This window comes from Thalia democratica, chromosome 8, assembly GCF_965202585.1.
Source record: "Thalia democratica chromosome 8, ktThaDemo2.hap1.1, whole genome shotgun sequence".
NCBI classification, from domain to species: Eukaryota; Metazoa; Chordata; class Thaliacea; order Salpida; family Salpidae; genus Thalia; species Thalia democratica.
In genome coordinates, this window is record NC_139172.1 from 12,645,472 (window position 1) to 12,671,817 (window position 26,346).

General features: G+C 25.1%; 1 protein-coding gene across 1 annotated transcript in view; it reads right to left on the reverse strand.

Annotated features, from left to right (window-relative positions):
• Window positions 1–26,090, reverse strand: part of LOC145842914 (1-phosphatidylinositol 4,5-bisphosphate phosphodiesterase zeta-1-like) — a 65,485-nt gene extending 39,395 nt beyond the window's left edge. The window contains exons 1-7 of the mRNA XM_082950389.1: window positions 25,948–26,090; window positions 21,302–21,431; window positions 19,801–19,950; window positions 17,091–17,255; window positions 11,800–11,912; window positions 5,820–6,045; window positions 4,705–4,807 (exon numbers count right to left, since the gene is read on the reverse strand). Of these exons, the coding sequence (XP_082806515.1) occupies window positions 4,705–4,807; window positions 5,820–6,045; window positions 11,800–11,912; window positions 17,091–17,255; window positions 19,801–19,950; window positions 21,302–21,431; window positions 25,948–26,063 (1,003 nt within the window). The 5' untranslated portion in view covers window positions 26,064–26,090. The remainder of the gene's footprint in view (window positions 1–4,704; window positions 4,808–5,819; window positions 6,046–11,799; window positions 11,913–17,090; window positions 17,256–19,800; window positions 19,951–21,301; window positions 21,432–25,947) is intronic.
• Window positions 26,091–26,346: the final 256 nt, after the last annotated feature.

Sequence of the window (26,346 nt, forward strand, 5' to 3'; positions counted from 1 at the left end):
ATCTTTTTTATTTTCATTTTAAGTTAGTTCACTTTTTGGCTTAAGTTTCCTAAAATATTATAATGTTACATTAATCAACTGTACAATAAAAAATATTTTCAAAAATAATTTTTTTTAGTCCGCAAGTTAAACTCAACAAAAAAGTCTTTCACGAGCTGCAACTGAAACAGCCTTTATACAACTATAAATAAAAATAAAAACTTAAGTAAAAAAATACTTTTGAAAATTCGTGTATAGAAAGCCAAGATACTAGCGCATTTAGAGTTTCTATTCAATCTATAAAAGTTCGTCTACAAAAAAAGTAATGTCAGTTGACGCAAGGCGATTTGAAGAATTTTTTTAAAATCAAGTTTTAATTTTTTTTAAATCAAAAACTAACGGTCAAATAAAAGACTACTAAATAACTACTTTAACATGAAAATATTTTATTGCCTTATTCATAGTTTGAAAAAATATTTCAAAACTTTATAAATTCAGTTAGTAGTTTTATTAAAAAGAATTGTAGTATAAAAATAAATATATACTTTTTTTTTTGCATATTTCATTATCGATATTTTATTGAAACTTAAAACCTTAATGTGTCGCGATTCTGAGTGATAAGACTATAATATTAACACTGTTTTGTATAAACGTCCTAGACATGAAGTTAAAAGGTATCAAAAAGATATAAGACTCGATAACCGAAAGGTTTTTTGTGCACCAGGTCCTAGGAATAAATATTTTGAGCGCTCTTTTTTTTGTCGCTCAATAAACTATAAAAAACGTAAACATTTTAAAAGTTTTCAGGTTTAGTTGATTAAAAAAAAACTATAATAAAGTATTTTCATTGTATGCAGAAAATTAAACTTTTGCAATCTTTTATGCAGTCTAAGCTGACATGTTTTTTGAAAACATCCTATAAAACATATTTTTTAAAATTTTCCAAAATAATTTCGGATGAGAAAATTTTGAACGACAAAAAAACACTAAAAATATTTGGTTCAAGTGTAACAAATTTTCCATTTGTTATTAAATTATATTTTAGTTTTCGGCCATTTTCGTTATGTGTTGCGGTTAATATTTTTATTTTTTATAAATTGTTGTTGATGTAAGCTGTTTTTTATATACTAACTTTGATAGTGTCAACCTGTATCTGAAGTTTTCTTTATTGCTGTTGTAATGTAAATAAAATAGATCAAACTATTTATAGCTCCGTAGCTCTTGAATTTAATACTATAAAATGTAACTTAGCTCTATACATAAAAGTGTTTCCTTAAGACAGGCTATAGAGTTACACTAGGACCTGGTGCATAAAAAAACATTTCGGTTATGGAGTCGCATATCATTGATACCATTTAATTTCTTGTCCAGGACATTAAATAGACCTTAAATTAAGTGCCATAAAAATAGACCATGAAGCAAATATAAATTCAATAGAACTACTTCAAGTCTGATAACTTTTGTTCTAAAAAGAATTTCTCATTTACTTAGAAAATTCAATTGAAATATTCTTCATCTACATTGAAATTAAATTTAATACTTGAAAATATTTATAAATATTGATTTTCCACATAACTTCATTCTCTAGGTCCATTTAAAAGCGATTTGGATCCTGTGTGTTGGACTTATTAAAAAAGTTTAAATGAGCAAATACAATTAAAATAAACTATTTCAAGAATTAAAACATACTTTAAAAAAGTAGAATTGAAGTTATAAAATTACTTGATAAGCACTACTGTGTTTCTATAGTCGTAAAAAGATCACATTTTGACTTTTTTTTATCAAAAATATCAATTTTAATTCTTAAGCTGTTTTCCCAACTTATTTTTAATCAAATAAAATACGTCGTTGGACAGAGATGTATGTTTTTTAGCCTTATATGGCGTGTTGGCCGTACTTTTCTGACATATATTGTCTAGATTATTTACGTTACATCGGAAAACTACTAAGAATTATAATTTAAAAAAGAACAAAATTTTACTAGATTTATTCTTGATAAAGCTTTATAATTTAAAAAGGCTACCTTGTTTTTTCAGAAACACTCTTTAATCTAAGTAGGTCAAAATGGAAACCTTAAATTTTTATACAACAATTTTTTCACCTAAAAATTAGAAATCTTTAAATGTTTCTTCAAAAACAAAAAGTATAATGTTTTTTCGTTGTGTTTTAAATCAAAAGTGTGTTAAAATTAGTGATGTACCGGACTCACTATCCGGGTCCGGGTCCGGCCGGATATTGCCATTTTTGTCTGATATCCGGATCCGGCCGGATTCTAATTTGAAAAAAAAAGTCCGGATCCGGTTCCCGCCGGATTCTAATTTGAAAAAAAAGTCCGGGTCCGGTTCCCGCCGGATTCTAATTTGAAAAAAAAGTCCGGACCCGGATCTAGTTAGTAAAAAAGAGCATACTAAAAAGTATTTTTTCAAAAACAAACCCTGTGTAAATTAATAAGAGTCATTTTCGTCTGTTAAAATTAAACACCTACCGTGATTCGCTCATTTTGTACACCTGACTAATTTACATTTGTTTACATTAAACTATGAAATAAACATTTCATGAAATGCAACTCTTTATTTATGTTGTAAAATTGAAAACTTTGGAATGAATACTTGCATTATTTATTGTTTAAAGTTGAGCTGAGAGAATATTTAGAGTTAATACGGTTGAATGTACGAGCCAATGAGAGTCATATGACGAAATGTTTCAAACTAAATACTGATGCAACAAAACATCAGAACATGACAGGCAGTTTATATATAAGCAGTTAGTTAGTTTGGTGTGTAGCTTGAAGCAACAAAATATCTTGAACGTTTTTGTGAATGCTTATTGTAAGTAGTGTTTTGTTTTAAAAGTGAATATTTCAACAGGTGTTTAATTGTTTAAATATTTAAGCCAGGTTTATAGTTTAAAAGTTTATTAAAAATCTTACTGTTTCTTGTTTACTTAAAGTTTTATTTAATTTTTAGTTTTTTTTTAAGTCTTTTGATATAGATTTAAATAACTTCCAGTTTTTAAGGTGTTACCAAAGTAATTAATAATTTTGTATATGCTAGTATTTCTTGTTGTGCTTTATATAAAGTATTCATCACTCAAAACTGTCGTGTCTGATTGTAGAAAGTAGTCTCAGTTAGAATTTAGTATTTGTTAGATATTAATTAAATAAGGTAGGATTTAATTATGATGGGTAGTACTAACAAGTTAAGTGTACCACAATCAGTCCACAAATTTACTAACAAATTGTCAACCTTTGCTAGCTGTTCTACTGATTATTAGATTACAGCAATTTTTTTCAGTTTTTAAAAACTTATTCTGAGTCAGGCTTGTTTATACTCACTCTAGCTAGATTTATTGACTTAAACAGTGGCAACCCTGCTAGTTTGAAAAATTTTGGGAATTTTAGAAAATCTTGGACTGCCTCAGGCTAGTTTAGTTTTTTATAAAAACTCAGGCTAGTTTTCTTTTAGATTTTGAATGCGTTTGAGCTGATCCAGTTTTCAATATTTTGTAACTTTCTAGTGTATTTTGTCAAGAACTTGATTTCAGGTTTTTAATTGTAAATAACACCTAAAATTGTAAACCTTGTGGCTAGCTGTTCTACTTATTATTAGATTAAAGTTCTTTATTTTTCAGTTTTTAAAAAAACTCGTTCTGACTCAGGCTAGTTTATTCTAGTGATGTACGGGACTCACTATCCGGGTCCGGGTCCGGCCGGATATTGCCATTTTTGTCTGATATCCGGATCCGGCCGGATTCTAATTTAAAAAAAAAGTCCGGATCCGGTTCCGGCAGGATTCTAATTTGAAAAAAAAAGTCCGGATCCGGTTCCGGCCGGATTCTAATTTGAAAAAAAAGTCCGGATCCGGTTCCGGCCGGATTCTAATTTGAAAAAAAAGTCCGGATCCGGGTCCGGCCGGACCCGAAATTGTGGGTCCGGTACATCACTAGTTAAAATACACCCTAAAACTCTTTGCACGCTGTTTTACTATAAATAACAACAACTTCTCTTAAAGTAACAAGATTTTTGAAAGTTTACGCGCGTTTCTCTGTGTTTAATTAATAACTTAGTTCCATAGAGTTTTTTTGTGTACACTGTACATGTAAGCTCTGTAGTAGCTATCTTCGTTGTTTAAATGAGTTTTTTAATAAAGATTTTAAATTAATAAAACATTATTTTGTATACAACTTAATCTTTAACTAAAAATATTAGAAAACTTGAATCATAATAAGAATATCTATTATATTTAAACCGAGGTATTTTTTGATATTTTCTACATTAAACCTAATTTATTTTTAGGCAATGTTGGTATTATGTTTAAAAACCTGCTTTGTCTACAAAAAAAACGAAATAATAAAAAATAAAATAAAGTAACTATTGTATCAATATTTTAATTAACATAAGTATAAATACCTATATAATTTAATCTATAAGATTTTGCTCGAATCTTAAAACAATACAAATTTTTGAGTTTAGTGAAATATTAAACAAAGTCTAAAAACTAAATAGACAAAAAAGCACAAAAGTTCTTAAAATTTTTCAACTCTATATGCAGCATCATAAAGCATACACTTAAATATTTAAATGCGTTAAAACAGGATTTAAATGTAACTGATAAAAATAGCTCTAAACTTTTAACATCTTATACAAAAATCACACAAACAAGTTGGTTATAGCTATTTCAATTTTGAAGTGTAATAAGGCAAATTACAATTATTATTCAAAAAAACCTTTAAGTAGTATTTTTCCGATTAGTGCCTGAGGTGAAGGTAGATTAAGTTCAAAATCTTTTGGTATTAGAGGCTCAGTCAAAAGCTCACTGCCTAAAATAGTCTGAAAATTAATAAGATATTGTAAATGAAAATGATCATATGTGCAAACTTACTAAACGTTAATTAATCATTTTCCGCTCAACTAAAAAAAAAGATTATAGAAATATTACTGTTGTTACAAGCTTTAAGTATTTCTAATTTACTCAGTCTTATTGCTTTTTCACAAACACTATTTTAAGAATAAGTTTGTAGTTAAACATTTATTGAAAAATACTATAATCTTTAATATAAAATAGTTTAAAAAACCATAAGCGATGTATAGTAATAAAAGAAGTTGATATTTTTCTTCTAAAAACTAATAATTAAATGATTGTAAAATTCCAAGCAAAAGATTAATCTTAAGTTTCAGACAAATCAAACATGTTTTACAAAAGTTATTTATTAATTTTAATATTTAGCCTAAGCAGTGTTAGCAGATGTGCCAGTTTAATGAGAATGTACCACATAATTTGGTTTCATTAATAATTTGGTCTGATACTTATTTTTATTAGGTTTTTATATATGTGAAAGTACAGAAAAAAAATCTTTCAAATCATTTAGTATATGCTATCTAGTTTAAAAAAATTATAGTTTAGTTTGATTAGGCATTCAAAAATATTTAAGTTTTTCTGATTTTTTATATTTCTTAAAATATTGTTTTTGTTTAATTTTTTTTCTAAATTGGTTTGAAGTTTTTAGAAAGTTATTATATTTTAATACTTTGTAAACTTCACTTATATTTTGTAATTTGTAGTTGCACGTATATTTTTTATAATAACCAACTTCAAAACTAATTTTATCTTAAACTTATCTTACACCCATTTAAGATATCCTTAACTTTTCTCGTTTTTATAACATCAATTGAAACATGTATAACATTTTTTTTTAAGTGCGCTAACAAAAAAATCAACAGAGTATTTGTACATTAAAAAAAATCGTAGTTGTCAAACATGATACAAATTATACAACAAAGTTTATTTTGAGATGACTAAAGTATCTTTATTATTACAAAACAAGGTTTATAATTTACTAACTTTTAAATAATATGCCATTTTTTCTTGTTGCTGAATTCCACAATGGTTTTCAAGACTTAAAATGACAGGGTAGGGTGAGCTTTCAAATGCATACTTTCCAATACATTCAACAACATCTTTAAACTTAATTTTTGAAGTCAATGTGTAACCGTGGTATATAATAGGATCACCTTCAGGTCCATCCCAGCAATCAAGCTCTACGCACCTACAGCCTTTTAAAAGGGCCCTATAAAAGGTTAAAAATAAAAGTTGAATAAATTAAAGATTTTGTTTTGTTATAAATGATTATCGCTACTTGTGAAACTGTTTTAATGTAAAATGTTTATTTTCTTCCTTTTATGTTAAGTTTAAAAATAAGTAAGTAGTAAAAATATATCGGGAGCCGATCATTTCTAACCCGCGACCATTTCTAACCCGATAGTTTTTACCTCGCGATCATTTCTAACTGGATCATATCTAACCTGTTCATTTCTAACCCGATCATTTCTAAGTCGATAATTTCAAACCCGATCATTACTAACCTGATCTAACCCGATCATTTCTAGCGTGATCTAACTCGATTATCTCTAACCCGATCACTTCTAGCCTTAATCACTAAATATTTGTTTATTTTTCGATTTTTTTCAATCAGGATTAATTTTAAAAACAAACTAAACTTTACAATATTGTTTTTTATTGAATTAAAAGTTTTCTTTCCAAAACAAAACTAAATGTTTATATTTTTCTATTTAAAATATACTTCCAACATTAATTATATTTCAACTAGTCATAGATCAATTCTTTTATTTTGACTTTTTTCCTTATATCAACCTGCTCAAATCGATTTTTTTTTTCGATTATATAAGATATACTACACGAAATTCATTCTAAAATAAGGAAAAGTAAGAGTTTTCTTGCTTAACATTTTATCTTAATCTAAAATCACTGACAAATAAAATATCTTTGTTAAACATTAAAAAATAATGCTAATTTAATTACTTTTTCATTTGTTACACAAACTATAAAAGACAAAAGGGTTTAGAAATGTTTTTTTATTTTCCGTATTATTAAAAAAAAATTATTATCATTAAAAAGTTTATAATTTTTAACAAAAACATCGATACTCGTCTGTTTACTTAGAACTTCTTTTTTTTTTGACTAAGTAAGAAGATCCTAAATAAAGACCAAAACTGAAAAAAAATATAGTCAATAACCTAAAAAGTATTAACTTTATATAAAAACAATAACATTTACTATTTAAGTTAGTTCTAAAAAGAACAGTGAATGAAAATTACTGAAGTATATGTGTTTTTTGAGACATGCTACGCAGACTAAAAAAAAAGCTAAAATGGCCCACATTTTCTATGGGCTTTATTACAGACTCAATAAACCTGAACTGAAAAAAAAATTGTTTAAGCTGTATCATTTAGCTATTAAATTCCTGAACAAGACGTTAAAAGGTATCCGTCGTGTGCGACTCCATAACCGAAAGGTTCTTCGTGCACCAGGTCCTAGGACCAAACGTTTTGAGCGTTATTTTTTGTTGTCCAACAAAATAATAATAATATTAAACTCTGTAAAAAATTTACTCAAAGAAATTATTGTATGTTGAAATTTCTAAGTCAAGAAAAACTTCTTAAACTTTCTCTTATTTTAGAATGGTTGTCGTATTCACTAAACTGTATGAAAACCTTTTAAAACTTTGCTTTGTAGGATTCTTAAAGTAAGCTGTAATAACTCTACTTAATTAAGATTTCGTTCTCAATTACTTGGCTAGAATATTTATAACCTTAAAATTTTTTTTTTTCTTAATTCAAAATTTTACAAATGTAATATTTTACTACAAGTATCTTCATATTACAGTTGTTATGTTGTAAATCTGGTGTAAACGTTGAACAACTGTTGACTAAAATGTTGCTACTTTATAGTCGTCAGTTTCTATTTTCAGCTTAAAAACTTGCATAAATTTTTCTACAACTTCCACAGGCCTAGTTTGATAATAGAATTAAAACAAACATTTGACAAACTTAGCACTTATGTTTTTTTTTTCAAAAATCATAATATTTGGGTATAACTTTTCTAAATAAAACCAATAAAACAGTTATGTCATTTAATAAGATGTAAAAGCATGCAATGTCGACTGACTGTCTAGCTTTTATTTTTCTTATAAATTTCTACCTTGACCTAGAGGAAAAAAAATCAATGACACCTAAACAGACTTGTTTGTTAATACAACATGAGGATGATTAAAACTCGTCTAGGTAATCTTCTTTATAATTCTCAGTTAAGTTTATATAATATGTAAACGTATTATCATTTGATTCACTCTTTTTGTTTTAAGTACAACTATATCAAAACTTAGGCTGATAAATTTAATTTTTGCATTTATTTTATTAAAAGAGTTGAAACAGTATAAGTATAAACAAAATAACAACAAAAACAAAGAACAAAATTATTATATTTTTTTTTAACTTATAGTTAAAATAACTATATCTACGAGCAAAAGATCATAAAAACTTTTTTTTATAAAGTAAATATAGTTGTAAACAGTAAACATATCAACTTAAGTACTAATTTAAGTCGTAGTTAAAACATTTTGATATTATATAAACTTAAGTAAAAATTTGTAAGTTGAGTAACTTGACGAGATTTGATAACCCTCGGACTTTTAAAATTAATAAACAAATCTGTTTAAGTTGTAATATCTAAAAGTTATGATTTTTGACTAAATAAAGCAAAAGTGTTCAAGTTTGTTTTAATGTTTCTCTAAATTTTATTATCCAAATAGGTTTGTGCAAGCTTAAAGTGGAAAATTACCGACTGTGAAAAAGTAATAGATTAGTCAACAACTGTGCAACACTTGAGCTAGACTGCTTATTTACAGCATAGCTTATAGACTTTAATATATAGATCTTTGTATCTGAATATTACATTTGTTACACTTAAATTTTGAAATTTACTTTTGCTAAAATAACATTCTAGTTACCTAAATGACAAAAAGACAAAATTAAAAAAGCTTCCTTTGAGAATTCATCAAAGCAAAATTTTTTAAGTATATAAAACAACCTAGTAAAACTTATTTAATCAGCAAAAAAGGTCGACTAAAGTGAGTTAGTTAATATGAATAAAACCGTCAAAATAAGAAAACCAATTTGAAGTTAGAATGAGTTAAAATAAAATGATCATTAACAGTTTAATGTAGTAAAAACTATACAAACATTAAGTTTCGGTTAAGCCAAGCAAACTATACTCTAATATAAGAAAAAAGTTAAGATTAGTCTGATTTCATAATAAAAAATAAAAAATTAAAATAAATCTCAAAAACAACGATTTTTTTACTTAGGTAAGGAATGGTAGTAAACCAAACTCATCACAATATGCAATACTTCAATTTCTTTAATAAAGATATATGTATTTTTTAAATCAAAAATCCATTTTTTAGATTGAAACTCAAACATATATTTTTTTAGATTGAAACTGAAAAATATATTTAAAATTAAGGATACAGCTTTTTTAATTAAGTATTAGACTTTTAGTCTTTCTTATGATTAAAAAAAATTACTATCAAAATATTATAGCATTTATCTTTATATAAAAAATATTTATTGCAAAATTCAGGCAATTACTAAGTTTCACCGCTGAATGGATTATCAAACTATTATTCTTTTTCAATTGGAATTTTTCTCTTAGAATTAGAGTCGCAGTATAATATTCCATTCAGCGGTAAAGTTAGTTTTTGTCTGAAATTTGTATTAAAAATTTTTTAATATATAAGTATTCATCTTTCATTGACTTCTTCGTTAAACTGCTTTAAGTACATACTTAGTGATTTTTATTTAGCTATGTTTGTAAAAGATACTATATATAAATACATTTACTTCTAAGAAATTTACTAAACTTTTAAATGCGTCGTGAGCAAGCTAAAATACGTCGTTTGTAGCTGACGACGCATTTGAAAGTATTTCATGCAACAATAATGAATTTAAGCAATTGCTTGGTTGATCTTTTTGAATTTTTCTTTTTAATACATAGTTTTATAATGATAACAGAAAAAAAAGTTTAACGATTGACATATCAGAAGGACGATTTGAGAAACTAAAGTACTATATTATTACTATATGTAAAAAAAGAAACTAATTACAGTCTTCACTTGCGAACCTACGCACTTGTTAGGTTACGCAATTTGTTTAGTTACTGATTTTTTAATTTTCAAAGTGTAATTAGAAAACTTTGAAATTTTATTTTAAACTTACTGTTTTAACAGGGTTACAAGTATTTCGGCAACAATAGTGAAATGAAAATTTCAACAAAATTTAAAATATTTTTTTTAGATATAGATGAGGTAGATATTTAATAAAATTCAGAATTTTGATTTTTTAGTTTGTGCGTTCCATAAGGAACCTTTTTAAATCTACAGATTCACTCTTTATATCTAAGTGTCTTAGCCCCCCTTTATACATTTAAATCAAACAAGGTACAATGTTTAATTCGTCGCAATATTTTTGGTATAAAGTTTCATTTCAATTCAATAAATCTCTTATTTTTAGCTATTTTTTCCTTGCTAACCTTGTTTAAACTTGTTTTACATGGTATTAGAATGAAATATTTTTCTAATACCGTGAAAAACAAGTTTAATCTTAAGTTTGTAAGGAGTAAAGTTAAAGGAATTGTATACATATAAAATAAATTAAAATACCTTATACGTATATGTAAAACTTGAATGAAAACTATATTTTTAAACTAAAAACGTTGAAAAATCCCAAAACCGTATTTAATCAAATGCATTTTTAGAAAACATTTTTTATAGCAGGTACATGTATTACCTCTCGTTTAGTTACGCCCTTTCTGTGGACACAATGTGCGTAGATTCTCGAGAGGTGACTGTATTTACTTTTACTTTTTGTTAAAATTCAGAAATAACTTAAATATTTTTTATGATAGTAAGTAACTCATATATACATATTTAACTTTAAATCTATTTATATGATTAAACTTTCAGGTTAGACGTAAAAATTAGTTGTACTAATATCAAAAAAAATCTGAATTTCAGGTTAATCGTTTGCTAATAGAGATCCTGGAGAAGCAAGTTGACTAGAATGGGAACGGGTCAAAGTTGCACGAAGACGAAACTGCACGACGTTACTAAATTGCGCGAGGGAGCTAAACTGCACGAGAACAAAATTGCACGACGATACTTTTGCGCGAAGACTAATTTGCACGTGTGCACAAAATTGCATAAGAGTACAAAATTGCACGAAGACAATTTTGTACCAAGGGTCAATTTTGCACGATTTACATTTTTGCACGAAAGTAAAAATAAAACAGAAAAAGAAAAAAACTAAAAGATAATTGTAAATAAAAAGTTACTTACCGAGGGTTAGGGGTAACAGTAATAGTAAAAATATAATTAAAAAAATAATCAATAAAGATTATTATTAAAAGAAATAAAAATTCATTAAAAAGAAAAGAAAAAAAGCTACCAACCGAGGATAGGGGTAACAGTGATAGTAAAAAAATTCAAAAATCAAAATTTAAAGAAATACCAAAAAAATTCAACTCGTGCAAAAATGTCTCCGTGCAAAACTGTCTGCTAGTGCAAAAGTGTCTTCGTGCAAAAGTGACCCTTTGTGCAAAAGTATCTTAGTGCAATTTGTCCCCTCGTGCAAAAGTGTCTTCGTGCAAAAGTATCTTCGTTCAATTTTGTGCACTTATGCAATTTTGTCCCCTCGTGCAATTTATTACGCTCGTGCAAATTTGACAGCTTCCTCGGTAAAGTATACAACGATAAAAAAATTTCACAGTTTAAGTTTATAAAGAAAGAGTACTATGAAATATTTCTTTTATCATTTTAAAAGTATATATACTGTTTTGTATACTAATAACTAATAATTGAAAAAGTTATTACATATTCAACAGTTAATTAGACTTTCTAAAGATGAAAAGTAAAATCTTTGTTATCAACTTATCTTTATTTTTAAGTTGAATAACTTTTAAAACTGACTTGATATAAGCTTCTGTTGAGCTGGGATCCTTTATTTGATCACCAGTTAGATAGGTGTTGTGAGAAGAGGCTATATAATAATGAGAAAGAGGTTGCTTCATATTCTGATATACCTTAAATTAAGAAAATCGTTATAACTACTCAAAATATAAATTTAATCATTTGTTAACAAAAGATCCTAGCGAAACAAGTTCACTGGAATGTATAATAATAACAAATTATACAGTATCCTTCTTTTATTACAATGAGATATGTTTCTGTGTGTTAAACGAGTCAACACACTTCAACTGAGCTCCGTAAAAAAATAAATACTGTAAGGAAAGAATAGAAGCTAAAGTAGGCATATACATGTATCCATTAAAAATAAGAATAATTGCTATAGATTTTTATATGTTAATAATAGATAAAATACTTAATGTTAGTTCCGACTGTTAAAAAACTATATAATATTTGTAATTATCAAATCTAACTCTTCAAGAATATAAGTTTAATCGTTTGTTAACAAAATATCCTAGTAAAGTATATCTGAAATATAAATAATTTGCAACACAAATTAAACAGTTGAAATTACCTCATTTATATTGTGACGTAATTATTAGTTGCAATGAATGTATTTTTTTCATTATTTAACAACAGTAAATTTTTTAATCAGTTATCTTTCCCATTAACGTGAGTTCTTTGTTTATATTATGATTTGTTGTGTAATTTAGCTTACTATACTTATTTTAGACTTAATAATCACAAATATCATATAGTTTTATAACAGTCGGATTTATTATTAAGTATTTTACCTATTATTAACTAATATCTGTAGAAAATATTTTATTTTAATGAAAACATGTATACCACCATTTTATTCTATGCTTCTATTCTCTCATTAAAGTAATTATTTTTTTTTACAGAACCCAGTTGAAGTGTGTTGATTTATTGACACACAGAAACATATGTTGGTACAATAAAGGAAGATTACTGTATAATTTGTTTTAATTATTAAATCTAAATCAAAAAATTTAAAGTAAAAATAAAAGATAAGATAACAAATCATAATATAAACTACTTATATGAAAATGGAGGAAGTACTAATTCCATACATTTACTAGTAACTAATCATTGAAAAAAAATGTATCTAATAATTACGTCACAATATATATTAACATTAGGACTAGCTAGTTAATTTATACTACAAAATTAGATAATTTATTTCTTATTTTTAGAATTTAGAAAAAGTAATATGTAATCTAATAAGAATAAAAATTAAAACAACAAACATTAAATATTGAATTAATAAATTAAACAATAGTAAAGACAATAAAAGTAATTGAAACTTGGTATAATGTATATTTTATTTATTGAATGTTTATAATGGTTAAATCTAAATCATATTAAGATTAAAGTTACATATAATTAGAAAGCAGATTGAATTTAATTTTTTTTTAATAAATTTTAAACAAAGCACAAAAATCAAACTTGTTATTAAGCTTTCTAAGTCCTGACCGATAATTAAGTTATAGCGCCATACATAAAACCACAATGAAAATCGTTATATAAATTGAATTAAAAACTCAATTAATTAAAGGAAATGTATCAATTAAACACATGTTAACACACAGAAACATGTGTTAGTGTATTAAAGAAAGACTGCTGTGTAAATTTGTTTTTATTATAAATATAACAATAAATAAATAATGTTCATTTTTACTGCATTTTAACCTTTTTCTTCGGTCTTATAAAACACTAATTCTCTTTTTCAAGCAGTATTATGCTAAAAAAGCGACATTTATTGGTTATCAGCTAGCTTTTCTCTGTATATGGTCAAAATTCAAGGCTGCGCTTACAAACGTCTTTGAAATGTAATCTTAGTTAACCAACTCTAAGTTGAAAACAGAGTCTTTATTGGCTCAGGGTGGTTTTCATGATAAAGAGACCAACGTATTTAACATTTCTCTCTTGTTAACCTTTCGTTGCCTTCTAAGTTTTTAATAGAGGCTGTTAGTTTTATTATCCGTAAGTAAATTTTTTGACTTAGGTTTTAGTTTATAAAGATCTTAAGCATTAGAAAGTGCTTTACCACCAGCTGCGAAGTAGCAGTGATGTTTTTAAGTTTTGCTTTGCTTACTGAAGTGCGCTAGTATACGGGAATCCGTAAAACTTCTATGTAGGTGAAACTCTATAGACGATGAGCATAAAGAAAACTTTAACAAAATATAGAAGAAAATCAAAAAAGTGTAAAACTTTCACCTAACTTTTGATCGTAAATGAATAGAAACACTACCATCTCGCTGGGAAAATGTCCTTGTGTAATGTCAAAAATACCAGATCATTTAAAAGATTTGGAAGTCAGACAATTTTCAACAAAATTAAAAAAAATACTTTCTTTCTTGAATTGAACGCCTTATTAGTATTGATGAAAACATTATACCATAAGATTTTATTTAGTAATACTATAAAAAATCTAATAATTTTGAGTTTATACTTTTTTAGTTTTCACCTTTTTAGATAAACATATTTTCAAACATAAAATAAATTACCAAACTGTTGTATTTTAAGCTAGCAAGAAAAACTAAATTTAATATTGTCCAACTTTTATCTTTAATAATATATGTTTCGCATTTAAAACAGAATTTAAAATTTAAATGATCCCTTTTTTTGCATTTTGTTAATCTATTTCTTAAACAATTTATAGTTTGTAAACAATGCTTTTAAAGCTATAGTAAGCTACTCTATTCTGTTTGAAGTGATTGTAAAATAAACTTGTGCTTAAAATTCTTGTTTATACAATAAAATTTGTTTTTGAGTTTTTAAGGCGGTCAAAGAAAGTATCGGCAATAGCCTAAGTCTAGAGTTACACATGCCGTGAGACAAGCTCTAGCTAACATTAAGGTTTGATCATACCAATTTGATCATCAGACTACAAGCCTTTGGTAGAATTTTGGTTGAAAAAATTTGATAGACTTATTGCCACATTGGTAAATATTGTTTAATTAAATTTATATATTAACATTTGCAAATTTTTACACACAAAATTTAAAGACATTAATTCTAAAATAAGTTTAAATTCTAAGAAATTAACAATTTCAACGCTTAAAATGTTTAAAAAGCATATTTTTACAAAGTTTTATAACTAAAATATTTAGCTTTCATTATTGGTATTTTTTATTTTATCCTTAAAGTGTTTTAAGTCGATAATAGGACCAATAAAAAAAAATTTAAGTTTTTGTCTGTTTTTATAGTTTAATTAAAAATCGTTATAGTTTATTTTTATATAACATGTTAAGAAGGTATAATTGCTGAATGAGTTTATATTTTCTCAAAATAAAAAACTTTTGACCCTGTAAAATTACCTAAATCATATATCAAAACTAAAAACGTACACATTTATTTATAGTTTAATATACGAAAAAATATTAACTTATATCAAAGTTAGAAAAAAAACGAATAAATTGATTAACTAAATCAGTGGTCAGCACGCTACTTCGAATCCGTGAACCCTAAATCACAAAGTTAAAATTCTGTGCACCCCAATTTGCATGCTTTAGCGCCGCTAGTGTTTAAGAATATGTAAACACTTTTAATGATTTTTTTTTACTAACAATTCGGTAACACCCAATTAATTTTTACACGCTTTATTTAAATTTACTAGTTTACCCTACCTATTTCTAGGCTAAGGATAAAAGAATTTTTACATAATGTAACAGAATAGAACTTGGAGAGTACAAAAATGGTCGTTTTATTTACAAAAAATAGTCAATTAGATATCAAGGTTGAATATGTCTTAAATGTAGAAATATTAAAAAAAAAACTTTAATTTAGTTTCTGCGCCATAAAAAAGTTCATGTACCCCAAAATAAGTTTCATGCACCCCAAAAGTCTCGTGCACCCTAAAAGAAATTTCATGTACACTAGTGTGCACCAGTGTACACCGTGCCGACCACTGAACTAAATAATTGGTGAAAAATAAAATGCATTTTGTTAAATGACTTCAATTAAAAAAAAAAATATGTCTCACTTTTTCTATTGGCTCTAGCACCGTGTCAACAACCCTACTAAAAATAATACAAGTAATATAAGTTAAACAATTTAGCTATAAAGTGCTGAACAAAATATGCTTTAAGAACATATAAAGTATAGAATAAAGTATAAAATAAATTATATCTTAAATTTATTAAGCTAATAAAAGATTCTCGAACTTTACCTTATTTTAGAATGATTGTCGTTAAAGTTTGTTAAATTACAAGTTTAACTTGACTTGACTTTAGTTTTAAATGAAACCTATTTTCATATAAATAAAAAACACAAAGCAAAAATATTTTAGAAAGCTACTTCTTTAAGTTTGACAATTTCTCTCTATTGATATATTTTTTTAGTTTCAAAAGTTCAAATGATGTAATCTTAGACTACATTAAACCTTTTTTTTAGTAGTAAAAAATATTAGTTTTATACAAAACTTCAATTCCCCATTTCCAGTTTAACACGACTTAGTTAGGGAAACAGGTAAAAATTGCACAAATACAAAATTGCACAAGGGGACTAATTTGCACGAAGACAATTTTGCACCAAGGGTCAATTTTGCACGAGTTACAATTTTGCCCGAAGGGTCATTTTTGCACGAGAGTACAAAAAAAACAGAAAAAAAAACCTAAAAGACAAATTAATAAAAAACAAAAATAAAAAATAAATACTGACCGAGTTTAAGGGTTAGGGGTAATTGTGATAGTGAAAATAAAAAATTACTATTGAATTATTATTATTAAAAAAAATAAGAAAAAATGATAAACAAAAATAAACTGATTAAAAAGAAAAAAAGCTACCGACCGACGGTAAGGGTAGGGGTAACAGTGATAGTAAAATAAAATACATAAAAATACTAAACTAATAAAAACAAAAAAACTTAAATCAATAGAAAATTTTTTAGTAAAATAATTAAATCAACCCGTGCAAAAGTGTCTTTGCAAAAGTTACCCTTCGTGCAATTTAGTCCCCTCGTGCAAATTTTACACCTACCCCTTAGTTAGAACCACTGTGGTAATATTATGAGTTTTACTTTTTTTCTACAAACTTTAATTTATATATTTTGTATTAATATTTTCGTAAATACGTATAAATTATCCAGCATAAAAGGATTAAATAAATAATTGCAGAACTAGTGACGTTTTGTTTGTGAACAAACTCAAGTTAACTAGTTTATACAATTTTAGGTCTGTTTTTAAGTTTTAAAGTATAAACTTTATTCATTGAAGTATATAAACTTTTAAGTAAAATAACTAACTAATTTTAAGTACTTATTTTTATACCTTATCGTGTTTCCAGTTAAAGATGTCACAATATTGTGAAGACAAAAAAAGAGAAAAACCCCAAATTGTAAATGCTTTATTAGATCTTGCAATATCATCTAGTTCGAATTCCTCAATAAAATGAAGACAATCACCCTCTGTTATGTCATAATCACGTTGTGTTTTCTGTTTGTAAAATTAAATAACATATACTTTATGTCTAATAAACACTAAAAATTTGTTACCGAAAAAGTGAAAATTTTAAACCATACTTTTTTTTTAATCATCAATAAACAACACTATTTAATTTTTTTATCTAAACACAGTTATAATAAAAACTTAATAAACCAAAAAATAATTTCAAACAAGATTTTTTTTAATATAATTTTATCATTATTTGAAGTTTTAATAACTTATAGGTCATTTTTAAATGTTTAAAAACTCAAGTACAAAGGTCTATGGAAACATCAAAATAAAAAATAAAGTAGTCCATTTATTTTCTAGTCTTTAACTATTATGAGCTATAAAAACTATAACCTGGTAGAAATACTTGTTTACTGAAGTTAAATGCGTATGGTATTTTTTATTTAACATTAACGTATAATGTTTTTAAAACTGTCTTAAAAAATCAATTTTGTTTTTAAACGTAACGAAATACTTCTTTTATTAAATGTAAAATCAATCATTTCACAGGTATTTTTCTTGGAAATCAATGCAGTAGCATATACGAGCTTTAAATTTAAAAATGTATCTTAAAATTAATTTTTGTAAATTTCTAAAAAACAGTTGTCGTTTTAAATAAAATACTCTTTTTTATTTTACAAAAATATCTACAAATTTATATGTAGTCGTCATATTGCCTAAAGTACTTTCAAAATTTCTTCTTCAGTAGGCAATTAAATTAGAACTGAAATAATTCAAAATTTTCTTTTATATACAAAGTTTAAAAAAAGTATATTATGACGTAATTATAAATCAAGTTTTTAAGTAACTGTAAAAAAGTAAAACTTTTTTTTTAAATGCCTGGCTTTGAAATTTGAAAAGTTTTTCAAATAGTAAATCTTATTAGTATCTCTAGTTTAAACTCGCAAAAACTAAATGAAAAAAAAAAGTAAAAAAATATATGAAATAAAATCAAATCAAAGACAAAAGACTAATTGAAATTAAATTGTTAAACTTTGATGTGTTTGATTTAATGTTTTATAATACTTTAAAATGTAAAAAAAAAAAAATAATAGTAATAAAAATAGTAATCGAGATTATTGTTGGTTAAAGTAAAAAAATCAAAAATAAATAGAGTAAATAATCATAATAAATAAGTCGATAAAAGTAGTAGTGCGTATTACCTTAACTTCTTAAGATATTTAGAAATGTATAATCAAAAATTTTATAAACATTGAAACATGTTAAATAATAGTATTCTAGTCAATTATCTGTAAAGTGGTAATATAGTTTTGTTTATATTTATTGTTGCTTCGAGTTTATTGATCCATTTACTTTGCAAAAAATCTAAGTCTGAATAATTTAATTATAAATTTGTAAATTTTTTGTAAAATAAAAAAGATTTTTTAATTTAAAACGATTTTGATAAAAACAAAAAGATCACGAAGAACAACACACAACCAAGGGAAGATTTGAGATACTTAAAACTATAATATTCTTACTGCAAAAATAGTTGAACAGTGTTATTAAATTGTATAATATAATATAACATTATAAATAGAATTAAAACTGCTTTTTTAAAGAAAAATAAATTTTTAAGGTAACAAAAATAAAAATTATTTTTTATGTTTTATTATAACATACTTATAAACATTTAAAAGGATAGAATAAAGACCATATTAATACTAAACAGTAAATTTTATAAAAAAAATTTGAAGATATTTTAAAATATGGGGATAATGGTTATTTTTAGATTTTTTTAAGATTCAATAAACGCAATAAGAGTAGTTCACTGTAAAATATCATGATAGTAAAAATAATTATTCATAAAAGTACATAAATAGAATCATTCTTAGTCTTTTTATTTACCAGTTTTGTTAAATATTCGATCTAAAAATTAAAAGAAATTAGTATTTATAAAATTAATTAACTTTAAAGATTTAAAAACAAGTATGAATTTTTTTTTAATGTTTGATTAGCAAAGAAATATTTAAAAAAGCAACTACGTTAAAGATAAAAAAATATATATAATTTTTGGTTTTCAGCTTTTATACAGAGTTCAACCTCATAAAGTTTGTATACCTTTTCAATCAATAAAAAAGGTTATTATTAGAATGTAAATAGATTTGTTATCACTCTATAAGTTATAAAATGGTAAAAGCAAACTAATTATTTTTAGGGAGATGAGATACCATACACAGCATAATGTACTCAAATATTACTTTTTATACAACACAGAATAGAATCGATATTAATTTCACAAAGGCAAAAGTTAAATACTGAAATAATATCAAATAATGAGGCAAATTATTAACAATTTATTAATAGATTTGTACGTCATCGTACTTTAAACATTATTTTTTTAGATTGGATACTCACCAAATTATTTCAAAATAATTTTATCACTTAATAGAAAAATATATTTTTAGTTTGAAAACGTTTACAAAAATAAAATAAGGATAAAATGAGTAGCTCCAAGTTTTATATTTTATGTTGCAAATGGTATACTTAATTTGTTTTAAATATTTTTACGCTTTTCGTTACTGAACGCTATTACTTGAAATTTAACCTGCATAAATTTGAATAATTCTCTCCAGCTGATATACTTGTGATCAGGAGAAACTTTTTCAAAAAGTCTTTTCACAAAATCTGAGTCATGAACAGACTTATAAGTTGACGAAAATTTGCAAAACGAAATATTAGAAGTTCCGCACTGTTTCTAAAATTTCTAATTACTATTATTAATTAGAAATAGATTTATGCAAATTTTATATTTTATTCGCGACCGGTTTCGGTGGCAAGAGATTGCGACCTTTTCAAGCAAAAACAAAATATGAAACTATATATAAAATATATATATAATGACTATTATTAGAAATATTTTTGATTAACACAAAAGTAAGTTTATTTATAGTCTTTTGAATTTATATCATATAATATTATAATTGTCTCTAAAGTTTTAAAACAAACTACCTTGATGTTATTTAAGATAACGATTTTTTTTTAATTTTAAATAGATATAAAGGTGAAAATTCAAAGCTTTCAAGTATAGGTTTTTATTTCTTTTTTTTTTTATAGGATACTGTTTATGTTGACAAACGAATTATCGTACATTAGAAAATATCTTTTTTTTAAACAAATTACTCTTTTGTTTTAATTTTTTCCATTATATTCGATATTGTTATACTTAAAACTGCATACAGCTTTAGTTTAGTATATAAGGTTTTAAATAGATTCAATTAAGTTGTATTTTGTCACAGTTCAATAATTACTTCTGCTAAAATAGTTTATTGGATTAAACCAAACTCTTTACTGATTGACAAAATAAAAAAGCTAAGAAAAGTTTGAATTTCATGCGTTTTAAATTTTAATTTTGTTAGTATCTATTACAATAATTTATATAAACTTTAAAAATGTATTGTTTTTATTATTATTTTGGTGCTAAAAGTTTTGATAGACAAAGTTTAGTACTGCACGAAAAAGAAAAATTTAAATTTCATGCCGTTCAGCATATTTATAAAATCAAAAACTACTATTAACCATAATAAATGTTTAGCTATTTTTCAAAGCTATTGTTTATTTATGCCGCTGACCGCCTGTTACATTTAAAAAGGTGTATACTTTATCGATTTGTTTTATTGAAATTTTATGAACCTTAAAATCGTTTCGAAATTATTTAAAGCTTTTTAAATGTCGTGAGCAAAATCAGTTTCTAATAGCATTTTCTATTTTAAGAAAGTTTTTTATGAAATACATTTGTATATTAATATCACAAACTATAAATAAAATCACTAAGTTTTAGTAACATTATAAAATTCTTATATATTTAAAAAACTATTAATCAAATAAGTGGAAATGTTAGTAGTTATAGTAATTTTTTTGACATTTACTAGGTATAAATATTAGTTAATTCAATAAAGTTACATATTTTTAATAAAAGAATATTTAAAACCTAGAAGTAACTCTATTACTTGATTTTAATACTTTCAAGTTTTAACTTTGAAATAAACAAAAATTATCAACTTATGAAAAAATTCATAGAATTTTTACCATACTGTATAAGTTCTTACTATAAATTTGTAGATTGCTTCCTCAGTAATAAGTCCTTTATAATGCAGTGCTTCTAGTTGTCGCAACAGCCTAGTGGATTTACGACTTTCCTTGTACGTTGAAAATGCGTTGAAAACCTCCCATATTGACGTAATTTCAGAGTTAAAAGAAGAACAATAGAATTAAAAGCTAAGTTAGTAGAAAAAACATTTATCTACAATATTACAGAATGATAATATTTTAAACACACTTTATGGAAAGGTCAGTCTGAGCTAAAAAAAAATCTTTAAAAAAGTTAAGTCAGCAAATTTTTTTTAAGTTTTTTTTTTTGTTTATACCCTTATCCGTTACCAACTTTACCTTAACATATTTGAAATTATTTAAAAAGTAAAGTTTTGATAATCAAAACTAAAAAACTATGAAAAAAGCTTTTGTTTTGGCTCGGCAATTTTTTCAGCTTAGACTGACTTTTAAGTATAGTAGCCCAAATTTTATTAACGAATGACAAAGGTGGAGAAAACTAGTTCAAATTTTAGGTTTATTGAAGAATTTATTGTAATGTATCATTTTATTTTTTTTTTAAACTTATTTAAAATCTAAGCTATTCTCCTACATTATTAAATACTATTTTCTTTTAAAAAATTGTTAACAAAAAAAATTGTTTGCTTAAGTATTTGACTAGATTTTGAACAGTAATAAAAAAATAAAACACAAAAGTGTTAAAATTAATCAAATAGTGTGAAACAGCTATTTATTTCTAAAAACTCAACTAAAAACTATCAAAGTTCGATGGATTAAAGATTGCTCGTTTTTTCTAATTGAAAACTATATATTTTTAAGTGCCTATTAGGTTGTAATTTTAATAATTTATAGTCAAGCTTTATTTTTACTCAAATTTCTTAACCTATACCTACCCATAGTGTTTTTTAGTTCAAATCTAGTCAAGGTTATCGGTCAAGTTTTAAAATAAGTGGAATAAAACCAGTCAAACTTTCAACAAATTAATCAAATATAAAGTTATTTTTAATAATGAATTTAAAAAATATTTTTTCAATATTTGAAATTTCAATTTTCATTTAGATTTCAATTTGGATGAAAATTCACAGCCTTACAGACATACAAATAAAAAAAAACTTTAATGTACAAACTTCTGATATATGAGATAGAAATCAAGGCTCCATTTCAATTGTTTTATTTGTTAGAACAAAAATGAGTTAGTCACTGATGTTTTTGTATTATACAACATTTTTTAAAAGACTGTGAAAATATGCAGACTTGATTTATAACGACTTAAGTTACACTATAAGTGAAGCATGAGGTTTTATTGTTTTGATTGATAGTATCTATCAAATTATAGTTACCTGCTTTAAATCAAAGCAATTTTACGTATACATGTGTTATCTATATATACATATTACATATATTAACTGGTGTCTGATGTTAATTGTTTTTAAAAATAATAAAAAGTGTAATAAATTTTTTGTACTAAATACTATAAAGTTTTTTTTTGTTCTTTTAGACTAAAACTTTATCAAATTAACCTAATTTGTAATACAAAAAAACAAGAAAAATTCACAACATTCAATATTTTTGTAGATCAAAAACTCTCAATTATAACTTAGCATATACAATAAGTTTTAAAAAAAGATAAATATGCTGTTTTTTGAATTTAATTTAAAAAATAACATTAAAAAATCTTAGGCTAAGAAAAAAATCTGTACTTAGTACGAAGATTTTAAAAAAATGAAATTCATAAGTCCCTAATTCGGTTGCATCTAAATTCAAATTCTGAAAATTCAAATTTAGACATTTAAATTCTTGGAAAAAAATTTATTAGACCATATTTCATCTATCATATTTCAAAAAAGGTATACTGACATTTCCCACCCGCGATTGTTTCCCAGCCGATCAAATCCAACCTGCGCACAATTCCCACTCAAATTCTTTTGAAGTTTTCTTTATTTATTCCTTTATTTTTAATTTTTTTTTTTGTTTTTTTGTTGTTGTACTATCACTGTTACCCTTAAGCCCCCTACCCTACATTGGTAACCGGTTCTTGGATTTGAGCGGGTGGGATTTTATCGCGGGTGGGAAATGATTGCAGGTTGTAAATGAGCAGTCCCTCTCAAAAAGTAATACATATTCAAAAGAAATTTAAAAAAGCGGTTGTGGATCTAATTAATAAAATTATGATAGCAAAAAATAAACAGAAAACAAAAAGTTTTAAAAATGTTTTTGAAAGTTAGTAAAAGTTACTATACTTTTAAACTAAATTTAGCCATATCTCAAAAAATATCTAAAAATTTTCAAGAAAAAAAATGGCTTGTATGTATTAATTAGACTTACATACGAACTTAATATTTTTTCATTTATATAAAAAAAAAAGTTAATATGTAGGTATAGTTAATAAAAAAGCTTTATCACATGTTTTTGAGGTAATGCTAAGGAAAGTTAAAAAATTTCGTATTTATAAGTATTTTCAAAGTTTTCTTGTAATAGATGTTTTTTTACTTAAAAAAAAAATGTTTTTGTATGTATTGGTTAGACTAGGGGTGGGCAACCTACGAATGACCTAAGAAAAATTATTTTTCTGCGAATGGACAATACTTAATTGACAGTCATGAGTGTGCGAGTAATTACAAAGGGGAGAACTTTTCAGTTTTCATGATAGCTGAGAAGTCTTTTCAGCTACATATTCTAGAAGCCTTGTGTATCAAATTACTAAAACCCATTTTATGTAAGCTGAAAAACTTCGTTTGTCAAACTAGACTTTTTAACTATTTACATGAAGTAGTTATATAGTATCTTTTTCTTAAATACTTGAAAGTTTAATTTGATTATTGTAAGTTTTTATCGCTGATTCGTTTAAGCATAATTCTAAATCTTGTATACTTTGACCTATTAAGATTAAAATTAAAGTTGTCGACTTATGATTAAGGAGAATAATATAACTTCTAATTTTTTTTTTAATTGTTTAAACAAATGAAACATTGTTTTTGTAAAACAAAAAAAAGCTAAAGTGGTCTTAAATCTAATATTTTTATTAGTAAACAGTAATGTTTCTTTATCACTAACATTTAGTTAATTTTTAAATTCCTAACTCTAATTTTACACTTAATTAATATGTCATTTATACTTTATGAACACTTATCCTTTCGACTACATTAAACTTTTATTTCAGTTTAGCTTACTAAGATACTGTTTATTATGAGTCTTAGTCAAAAGCACTTCACAACAAATAAGTTTTAAATAATGAGTTTTGTTGTATATTTTGAGTAAATGTGCACCGAAAATAATTTGTTCAAACAATCTGTGAATTTAAACTTTAAATTATTTAAAAAATATAAAAGAATACATTTCATTTTCCTTAAATTTATTTTAGTACTTTCGTATTACGGCTCATCAGAAATTGCTTCTTACTAAACTGGAATGAATACAAATTGAAATGAAATCATACTGAAGTTTAAAGTTTTTAAATATAAAATGACGTAATAATCAAGTGTTAAAAATTAACTAAGTGCTTATGCTATATACATTTGGTACACTAATAAAACTCGTTAGAATTAAATCAATCTAAAATAAACAAGCGATAAAAATTAAAATTAAGACTATACTTTAAAATAAAACTTAACAAGAAACTAATTACTTTAAAATTACTTAAGATAAGGACTTAAAATGTCTAGTTTGGTATACGAGCTTTTTCTGCTTACATAAACTGGGCCTTAAAGATTGAATACATAAAGCTTCAAGAATATGCAGTTGAAAAGAGTTCTCCGCTCTCACTAAGACTGAAAAACTGTCTTTTTTATAATTTTTAGCACACTCAGGATTGTCCAACAAGTGTTGCCTAATCGCCAAGAAGTTATTTTTTATTATATTATAAACCAATTGATGTATTTGTTCTTTAAGTTGAAATGAATATGTATTAAGGTTTTTATCAAAGTTCAGAAATATTTTAACATAGTACAAAATTAGCATTACATTTTTTCAAACATTACTCAGGGAATTATTTATTTATTAAAAAAACATAGGCTTTAAGATAGGAGATGAAAGTATAGTACAAGTTGAGGGTTAAATTTTTTAGAAATAGTTTTTGTGGGATGAATTTGTAGCTAATAAATCTTCACGAGGCAATTACTTTGAAAAACTATGGTGAAAAATAAATCAAAATACTTTTGAAAGCAAGGTAAAAATGAGATAATTATTGACAAGAACTTCTTTTTACTCTTTATTATAATAGACCATATTTACAAACGGTAAAAAAACACTAAGGTTAGCTTTGAAACTGATGTCAAGCTAAAACATAGATCAGAAGTTATATATTTTTCGGGCCGGATCTAGCCCGCAAGCCTTAGTTTTCAGACCACTTTTTTTACCTTACAGATTTTAATGTGCATAATTTGTAGCTTGAATAAAAAAAATATCAATTATATGAATTTATAGTTTTCAACAATTTTAAAATTAAAGAAAGTTCTGTTTATATTTAGAAAAAAGCAGTACAAGTAAAGATAACTTTTTAGTGTAGCTTTATTCCGAATAATACTTAAACAATTTTTTTTTACAAATTAATAAAAACTAATAAAACTATTTTGAAAATATATTTCCTATAATAGAGGTTGGACTAATTTTAAAATTAAACCTAGTTACTTTTACTACAAAAGGATATAATTCAAAAAGAACTCTCGGAACTAGTGACTTCAATCGCATCTTTACATGGTTAAGACCGAGCGTCCATTGCTTAGCTATTTGCTCACAAGGAGTTATAAACGAAAGTGAATTCATGTGAGTAAGCGATCGTTCTACAACAAATCCAAAAAATTCATTTGAATTTCCAAAACTACCTCGAATGTTTTCTTTCACTCCATACCTTATATTTCTTATTTCACGAAGATCTACTGCAGTTTAAAGTTATTAATTGTTATTGTTTGTTTAACATAACTTGTAAAAACTTTAAGTACCTGTAAAAGACAAGCTTATTTGTAAAAGTTGATTACATAACAAATTTTAAATTAACATAAGCATCCTAATGCAAATATAATATACTGCTTAGATTATGAATCATAGC